Consider the following 10302-nt stretch of genomic DNA (forward strand, 5'->3'; position numbering starts at 1 on the left):
TCGGCTATTTTAAAAATTGTCCCTAATTCCATTATAATCTATTTTAGACAAAAAGTTTTCAGATAAAATTTGTAGATAATCACGTCCTTAATGAGATTGTGACCTCCGCTTTTTTCTAAAGCCTGTCATTTTTGACATATGACACAAATATATGGTTTTTTAAAAGCGCCATTTTTTAAGCTTTTTAGCGATATAAGCTATAACATGTTTCGTTCGAAAAATTACTGAGTTATAGCCAATTCTTATAATTTTTAAACAATTTCACTTAGTTAGCCATGGAAACAAGTTCAATCGTCGTTGCTCTCAGAAATGTGAAACTGTTACATCCAAACTTTATAAATTAAAATAAACAAAAATTGTAAATATGAATTTTTCAAATGAAGAAAAGCGAAGCCAATTAGACTGAAATCATAAATTTGAAATTTCTTTGTGCCAACAGAAACTGTTTTATCATCATTTTTTCGAAGAAAAATTTATGATTAATTTAAAAAAAATTAAAAATTTTCAAATTTTTTATTATTTCAGTCAAATAACTATCTCCTCAACGTGTTTATTTTTGTCAATAATGATATGTATTGACTCTTTCTATTCTAACATCTTGAGAACGGTTGCCCGTAGCGATTTTTACTAAGAGACATTTTTTACGTAAAAAACGTCGTAAATTTATATTTTTTTACTCAGTAGTTTTATACAGGTACGGACGAAAAGTTACTACACTTCAAACCAGTTCAAGAACATCATTTACAGTTTTTAATGTTTAATTTTTACGTTTTTTTTTACTATAGTTCATCCTTCCTTACCTTAGGGCTGACAAACGAATTCATATCGATTTTCTCCCGTTTCATTTTCAAAAACGTTGTTTTTTTCAGTCAATGCCTTCAGTCACGTAAAATTCTCGACTTCACCGCAAGATTTTATGCGTACGAGTCCAAAATCACGTCCTATTCAACACGCGCGTCTCGGATCTAGCCACCGTCCGCTACCCTCAACTGTTTTCAACAAGAAAGGTCACCTTCACTTGTTTTTCCCTCTCCCACTGTGCCTCGTTATACCCTATTTTCCGATCAAGCAGGCCTGGAGTACGCCTGTGTGTTCGAGGGGATTCGATATTCGATCCAAAATCAAGGGGGATGGTCTAGGATGTTAGACCATCGCACGACTAGACACAGTAGTTTCGTTTAAATATTGTAACCAACATTAGTCGATATTATTAGATAATAATTAATTAGGTTTAGACCAGATCACAGTATACAGGGTGGTCCGAACTGTGTGTAAAAGCGTCGTAAATGTATATTTTTTTACTCAGTAGTTTTATACAGGTACGGTCGAAAAGTTATTGCTCTTCAAACCGGTTAAAAAATATGTAGGTATACAAGTAGGAGTCATTTTGACATCAAAATCAAATTTCCCCTGTCAAAAAACTCCTAGACACCAATTTTCATCAAAATATTGTAGCATTTTATTTAAAATTTACACAATTTAAATAAATGTACATAATTATTTTATTTAAACAATTCAAGTTTAAGTCCTCGCACCGAGATGGCATTATAAGTATTGTTATTATCTTTTATTTTTTCTACAAGTTTATTTCTGGCTAGTTATTTCAGTCCGGTCGAAGTTGTTCGTCACTTTACTTCTGACGGTAAGGTATATACCTCGTGCCTACCTTTATCGCTATATTGGTGGTTGAAGCTGAACCCGATAGAATTATCGGCGTTTTTTTGGCATTTTGAAAAATTTGTGTGGGAAAACCCTCTGAGCGGAGGTAAGACCTTTATTTTTTTCATAACGTTTCCTAATACCTTTTTTCTATTTGTACAGGGTTTTATTTTATGGTACGCATTTCTGGTGCCATTTTGTTTATTGTATCTGACATTTGGGCCACGTTTGTCCCTACAATATACACGTTGAATAACGGAGGAATCTCCTGAATATACAGCATTTTCCGATCCTGTCTGTGTGGAGACGTTATAATAACGATCCAGTTCCAGCAGTTCACCACAACCAGCTTGTGACCAGAACGGATATAAAAGGCCAGATCATTTCTTTTTATATAATTTAAGTTCACTTTAATGCTTCAAGCCCTTCAGGCATATTAGATATTTTATTACTTTAGAGTCACTTTGAAATATTTTATTCATGTTATGCATATTTCTGATATCTACGTAGTACGGTTTTTTTAATATAAAGAGTCCCTATATTTTGGTACCAAGATCGCCAGACTTTTTGCGGAATAATTAATAAAATATTAATATTCAGAAGCGTGCAGATTTAACTACCATCTTCAGTGATCTATTTTAATACATACTATTTACCAACAAACATTTTCAAACGTCAAATTATTCATAGTCTTATTTTATTCTAATTAACATTTAATTATTAATTATACTTAGTTGTTAGTTTATCTCAGCGTTTCATTTGTGTAATTCCTAAAATAAATAATACCTATATTCTGAGTTGATTTCTCAGTTCTCAACTTAGAAGTTTTTGAAAGTAAATGGAAAACTGAGTGGCGCCCAGTATATTATAAAGTCGTAATTATCACAATTTAATTTTCACTAGCTTACGACCCATTGCTCACCGGCGAACAGCTCCGTCGCATAGTATTAGTTGTTTTAATATTTTTTCTAAAAGAAAATTCTTATAAAAAAAACATTCCATCATTTTTTTATAACTTCTAATGCTACAATATTGACGTTACTTCAAAAATTATTTGGAAATAAAAAATGAAACTTCTACACCCTGTATCTCCGAAACTAAGCATTTTAAGACATACATTTATACGAACTTTCTTACTTATTTTTATCTGCAGAATATGCTGCCGAAGTTTCCGGAATACAGTTCGGACCACCCTGTAGATGACGGAAAATACAATATGCATGTGAATTCAAATGACAGAAAACAATAACTTCGTTTAGCTTCAAAAATACCAAGTGTCTACCTTCGTAATGATGATCTAAGGTAACGGCCACACCCCCGAGAATGTTCCAGACCGTGACGTCAGCAGTGAGGTGATATTTGAAGATCGATTGGATCCATGTAATAGGAGGGGGGGGGGTGAATATAGAGCTCAAAGACCGAGGTCATGAGATTTTGAGGCTAATTAGGGCTTATATGTATATAGTTAGGGTGAAATTTAGGGCCTAGAGAGAAGGTAATGAAAAAGCAAACAAATCTAAGCTAGAAAAAGGAACAAACACTGCATTTCTACTCGTAATAAATTCCTTGAAATAATAATTTCTGAATATTTTTTAAAACGTAACTCGCTATGGAAAAAAATATTGTTTTATAAGCCCCAAACTCACACTTCGCTCCTTCCTCGCCTTACTTCCTCGCGTTCCTTCGTCCCTTCGCTTCCTTCCTTCGTCCATTCGATGCTTGGAAATTAGTCAGTTATGCAACAACACACCACAAAATATTTTTAATATAGCAGCTACATGTTTAATACGAAATATCTAGTAACCTCTAAAATTTTTAAAAAATCCGAAAGGCCCATAATTTTTATTTTATAAAACTGCAATTCTTTGTCGTGTCAAAAATACAAATTGAATTTTAATAATATATTTTTTTTAATAAATCCGAATATTTCAGTATCATGTACAAGGTATATCAGTATGAATGTACAAGGCGAGTCAACAATAGAGTAAAGTTTATTATGTAATTTGTATCGAAACCATGAAATATGACATACTGATTAAACGTTAATGATGTCAATCCCCATTTCTTCAGATATTTTTGTAAAGGCATCATGCACATTATTTCTATTTTTTTTTTTTGTCGTTACGATTACATAATATGGATATGCATTTTTCACAAATATGAAGACAATATTGTTTTTTTCTTCCATTTTTTAGACTGTTGTGTGTGAATTATTTTTATATCGACTGGCGATTGCTAGATGTAGAGGATGTCCCATTTGTGTGTGTGTTTTATGGGGTTTCTGGTTTATGAATAGAGATATAAAGATGCTGTTTCACATCACTGTTCTACTTATTATGAAACTAAATATGCTACACACATATTTATCCTAGCCTTCTTAGTTCAAAGTTATTTCTTATTTCTTTCTTTTACTTTTTATTTTTTAATTAGTAGATATTTTTGCATTTTTCGATAACCTTTGTGTCTCGATTATCTTATAACTTATCGAAAAGGTGAAAAGGGTCAGTGATGGGCGATGGGTAAGTACCCAATTTGTAGATAAATAAAATCTGGGTATATATGTATATACCTGTAGATTTAGATGGACATCCTAATTTTAATAAAGGAGTTTCCGACGACCACATAGTAAATAACCGGTATAATACAGGGAATAGAAATATACCAATATATAATATCTACAATATATGTATAAGAAATATTGTAGATATACTCTTATTTCTGATATTACTGGTATTATATCGGGTATTTACTATGCGGTCGTGGCAAATACCTTTTATAAAATTAGACTGTTCATCTAAATGTAAAGGTATATACCGGATACCCTGATTTTTTGTTTTGTTCTACCTATTGAGTACTTACCCACCGCCCGTGTCTCGTTTTTCAGGTAGAATGGCAGTGACGAAAGTGGTTCTTCGTTGGAAGCTGTCTATTTCGAAAAATTACTCAAACTTATGTTTCTTTTTTTAAACAGGACACTCTATATATTATTTTTATTTTATTTGCCTTGTTACGAGCTTTCGAAAATTATAATATACTCTATATTTCTTTGTTTGGGTACTGCTAAACTGCTAAACGGCTCTTATTTTATTTAACTTAATTTTACCAGATAATTTTGCTTTGCATCGTGATATTTTGATAAACTACACGGAAACTGAACTTGTGCTGCTTTTAAAAACATGCCAATAACCAACATTTTACGTCGAATAAATTAATTAATTGTTTTGATTACCTAATTTAAACCGGCCGACTATGTAATAAAGTTAAATAATGCATTTTTACCCCGTTTATGAAAATAAGTATTTTGGAAAACTCGTAACAAGGGAAAATAAAATAATATACAAAATGTCGTATTTAAAAAAAAACATATAAGTTTTAGTCAATTTAAAAAAGACAATTTGTCAACAACAACGAAGAAATAGTTACGTCACTGAATTCTACGTGAAAAACTGTACGGGAGACCGTTTTCACCTTTTCGATAAGTTATGATACAAAGGGGATCGAAAAATGCAATAATTTCAGATTCGCCCTGTATTTTAGGAAGTAAGAGAGCTAGGACATATCTGTATGTAGCATCTTTAGTTTCATAAAAAAGTAACAGCGTAATGTGAAAACCGCATCTTTGTATTTCGACTCATAAACGAGAAACCCTGCAAAACACACGAAAATGGAACACCCTGTACAGACGTACTGCCAAATCAAGAAATCAACTATGAATGAAATCCAAGATCGATTTATATATTTTATATATTTTAATATTTTTTTGTGTTCGTGATAATTCCTTTGCTACTTCCTCCAAAAACCGACAGTACGTGGAAGGAGCGTTTCGAGGAAGTAAACGGACGAAGTAGCGTTTTGACGAAGTAGGAAGGAACGAAGTGAAGTAGCGAAATGTGAGTATGGAGCTATACACAACGATAAAATTGCATTATCGCCTCCCGAAATTAATTCGGTCGACGGTAAAATACCATTTTAAAAACATTATTTCAAAACTACACTAAAAACAAAAACTTTTATTTTACTTATTTTTATCTGCAGAAGTTTCCCGAATACAGTTCGGATCACCCTGTATATTGAATAAATTTAAAACACATGAAAATTTCACTTCTTTGTAAAAATTCAACTATACGGCGATTTTATAAATAAATGTTCTTTATGGTTGATTTTGTTCATTCTTTTTTTTTAGATTATTTATTGCGCATTTGACCGGCATAATTAAAATAAAAAAAACGCTTCAAATGAATTGAAAGCGGTTCGAACCGGTTCTGTTTTCGTTAACGGAATGACGCGAAAATATTCGTAGATATTGAAAAGTCAATTTGAATAACATACAGAGTGTATGCTATTTAATTGACACTTTACCTATTGGTGTTGAAAATTTTTTGTAGAGAGGAACCCGAAAGTAGAGCGTAATTAAGTATTAAATGTTGTGGTTTAAAATTCAAGAAAAATATTTTTTTGGATTTGGATTTGTGTGTCTGTAAACGTTCTATTTGCGTCCTATCCATTTTTAATCTTTCTATAGTGTTAATTTTTGACCAGAGAGACCCTGTATATAAATGAGTACAAAACGCCAAACTATAAAACTCAAAATCTCTGTTTATAGGTCTTGTTTCCTGATACAGATAACGAATTTAAAGTCTGGGTAAATATAGTTTATAACCGTTGGATTATCCAAAAATTTGAAAACTTTTCCGCTAATAATTATTATCAATTAATTATCAAGTGTATTTATATTGTCACCTTTCGCAAAAATTCCGCTTTTATTTACTATTAAATTTGTAACTATATAACAGTAAACATTTTTAAGGTTTCTATGAAAAAAAAATTAAAAAAAAACTTCTGAAGTCAATAACCAACACAAAACATCCGCCTTTAGAATTTTGACTTACATGTCATGAAATGAAAGTAAAAGAAGCGCCCCCTTGAGTTTGTTCGCGCACTAAATTCATGAAATATCAATCCCTATATTTAATTTATTTTTTTTAATATTACAGAAACATTTTTTTAATTGTAACGAAATAGGTATATTAAAATTACATTACATATATTAAAAGTTAACATAAAAAATTGTAATTTACATATAACATATAATTTAATTTTAATATACCTATTTTTTACAATAAAAAAGTAGTATGTAGTATTGAGCAATAAGAAGGATTGGAAGAGCGAAACGCTTGCCCAGCAGTTAAAAGACCATACCATAACTTGGTATACTGATGCTTCCAAAACCAATACGGGAACAGGGATCGGAGTGTTTGGGCCGAGAGCTAATTACTCCGAATCAATGGGCACTTACCCTAGTATCCTACAGGCAGAAATCTACGCTATCGAGAGATGCGTACAACTTATCTTAGATAGGAACTATCGGAAACAAGAAATAGCCATCTTATCTGATAGTCAAGCAGCGTTAAAGGCGATCAACTCAGTATCAATCAATTCGAAATTGGTCAAAGAATGCATAGAGAAGCTGAATAAATTAGGCAAAGAAAACAAAGTCCTCCTACACTGGGTGCCTGCTCACCAAGGGATAGAAGGCAATGAAAAAGCAAATATTCTAGCTAGGAAAGGAGCGAACACTCCACTAACTGGACCAGAACCGTTCTGCTTTCCAAGTGGTAACCAACTCAAGGCGGAACTCAAGAACTTGGAAGATTCAATCCGCAACCTGGAATGGAAATCTTGCAATGGTCTAAGACCCTCGAAGAAGTTTCTGAGGGCTTATGATCAAGAAAAATCACAGATCTTCCTGGGTCTGAATAAGAACAATCTTCGGATTGTCACGGGGTTTTTAACAGGACACTGTCTCCTCAATGAACACCTCAGTAGATTGAAACTAAGAAGAAACGGCGAATTCAGATTCTGTGGGGAAGATAGGGAAACACCAGTACACCTCATCACTGAGTGTGCCGAGACGACAACCATTCGTGCCATGAATTTTGGTACGACTGATATTAGAGATGGAGAACTACCCTCTATAAAACCGTCCCAGATACTGGCTTTTGTCAAAGCCCTGGGACTGTATGATGAGTTATGATTCAAGAAAGGGGGACACAATGGATCTGTAAGGTCGAAGTGATTAACCCCCCTCCCACTCATTCTAAATTCTAAATTCTACAATAAAAAAAAAGTTTATATCAATACCCGATCGAACGTTTATAACAATAAAACAATTATTGATGTTAGCATATTATAACATATTATAGCAGCCAACACTCTGTATAGTATTAATAATAAAAACCTATTTGTGGCCCAAGTCTAGCTTGACTGTTTTTCTTCGATTTAGAGACCTTGATCTTGAACTTGAAATAAAGAGGCTATAAACCTTTCAAGGATTCATTTCTACCATGACTTGTAAGAGACGAAATAATATACTAATCACAAAAACTTTTTCTTATTAAAAAAAATACGTTAATTCGATTTTTAAATGAGCAGTACTTCCGTACTTCCTCTCACCTCATTAGAAACATGCATTCCCGCAGCTTCCTCGTAGTCGTGGATGTCATGGTCGAGCTCCACCCTTCCAAAATCATTTAAAATGCCCAGAACACGCTTGATTCTCATATTTCCTGGTTAGTTAAGAGTGTAAAAACTGTTAGAAACAAGACTTGCAAGACCTTCGATCTGTACACACGCACTTATGAGACTGGTTTGGTAATGGCTTGTTTCTAACAATTTATCGCAGCGAATTACGTGTTACATTACTTCGTTAAGCTGTATTAATGGGGCTCAATCAATTTAAATCGATCTAATACTATTGAGGAATGTCGGTTTTACGAATAAATATCGATTTATGTCAAGTTATCGATATCGCAAAAACTATATACAGCAGCACTAGAAGAAATCTTCCGTCAACTAGACAAGAGAACCAACAAAAGATTGAAAATAGATGGATATAGTCTGTAAAACGAATAACTTTGAATTTGACAGTTCCCGCGGGCTTTTCTAGTGTTAATTTTATTAGGTTAGCAACTTGCGGCTTGCGGCCATGCTGACGCAATGCCGTCTCTAATAGAACAGCCTAGGAACGAGATTTATGACGTCACACTAGTTAGATACTACAGATTAATAACTATGTTGTAGAATACATGGAAAACATAATTATTCCTCGATTTGTTGGTTTGTATTTTAAAAATGATATAGTTTACATGAAATATACATAATATACAGTTAATAAATACAATATAATATATACCTATTTATTGTAATAAATACTTTGGCTAATAAACATGAACCATACAAATGCAGCAAATGTTTTACAATATACAAATAATGAATAGGTGGTATATATATATATATATATATATATATATATATATACCTATTTATATTAATAAATACTTTGGCAGATAAACTATGAACCATACAAATGCAGCAAATGTTTTACAATATGACTGAAATCGTACTCCATAGTCAATGTAGATAGTTTTTGTGTTAAGAATAATAATTTAAAAAAATATGTGGTCATCTTTTGACAAATTTATATTAGTTTATTAATTGCAGTAAATATTATAATATATAAATAAATTTTGTGAATGCAAATAATAATACATCACTATTAGTAGATATTGAATGTTTTTTGTTAAATTAGATTGATTTTCGAACCCCAAAATTTAAAATATATTTTACATTTTACCCATTATCTTATGTACCACCTATTCATTATTTTTATATTGTAAAACATTTGCTGCATTTGTATGGTTCATGTTTATTAGCCAAAGTATTTATTACAATAAATCGGTATATATTATATTGTATTTATTAACTGTATATTATGTATATTTCATGTAAACTATATCATTTTTAAAATACAAACCAAAAATACGAGGAATAATTATGTTTCCCATGTATTCTCCAACATATTTATTAATCCGTATTATCTAACTAGCGTGACGTCATAAATCTCGCCTCGTGGCTGTTCTAATAGAGACGGCATTGGTCTAATATTTAGAAATGTCAAAAGCTGATGACATTTTACTTTTGTCAATTATGACATTTCGTGTTGATTTTTGCAAGAAGAGGAAGAATTGTCACTTGTTTTATTATTTTCCTTTTCTATTTCACGAAAGTAAAAAGAGTTACCTATCTGATTCGTTCAGGCTAGTTCAGGCACTCAATTTAAAGAATATCAGTAACTTTTTTGACAGAGGGATTTTATATTTGCCATGTTGGTAAAAAATAACGGTCAAAATTCAAAGTTATTCATTTTATAGACTATAATAAGAGTCTATTACGCTGTACTTTCGGGTCGCTCTCGGTCGGGTAAAGCGGGTGTGTGACCGAAGGAAATATATATTATATTTCAGAAATCTGCCTGAAAAGGCTTAGCCCGATCCTGTCGTGTTAAGCCACACCCAAAATTCCAAACACACTTGCTCTGATTAAGGTTTGCAGAGCTTCAGCATTTTCCATAAAATAGCGAGCAATTTGTTACAAAACCATATAAATTATATATCGCTGTAATCACAAAACTTCAATCTATTTCCGTATTGTAACGGAATTTTAAATTATGTCTTTATTTTCGAGAAAATTTAGTCCAAACATCAGAAATATTTTGTTGATGTTTGACCATCAAAATCTTAAAAATAAAGAAGTTGACTAAAAATGTGCTACAATACGGATATAGTATAATCATTTATCTTTAAT

The 10302-nt window shown here is 32.0% G+C and overlaps 1 protein-coding gene across 3 annotated transcripts in view; it reads right to left on the reverse strand.

Annotated features, from left to right (window-relative positions):
* LOC115881954 (hexokinase type 2) overlaps positions 1–8316 on the reverse strand; it is a 42920-nt gene extending 34604 nt beyond the window's left edge. For 2 of the 3 annotated variants that reach the window (XM_030899703.1, XM_030899704.1), the window contains exon 1: positions 8113–8316. In XM_030899703.1, coding sequence (XP_030755563.1) covers positions 8113–8220 — 108 coding nt within the window. In that variant the 5' untranslated portion in view covers positions 8221–8316. Of the gene's footprint in view, positions 1–800; positions 978–8112 lie in introns of those variants that run through there. The other variant, XM_030899705.1, reaches the window with a different exon arrangement.
* Between the last annotated feature and the right edge of the window lie 1986 nt (positions 8317–10302).

Source organism: Sitophilus oryzae, unplaced genomic scaffold (assembly GCF_002938485.1).
Source record: "Sitophilus oryzae breed Bouriz unplaced genomic scaffold, Soryzae_2.0 scaffold_1745_pilon_pilon, whole genome shotgun sequence".
Taxonomy (NCBI): Eukaryota; Metazoa; Arthropoda; class Insecta; order Coleoptera; family Curculionidae; genus Sitophilus; species Sitophilus oryzae.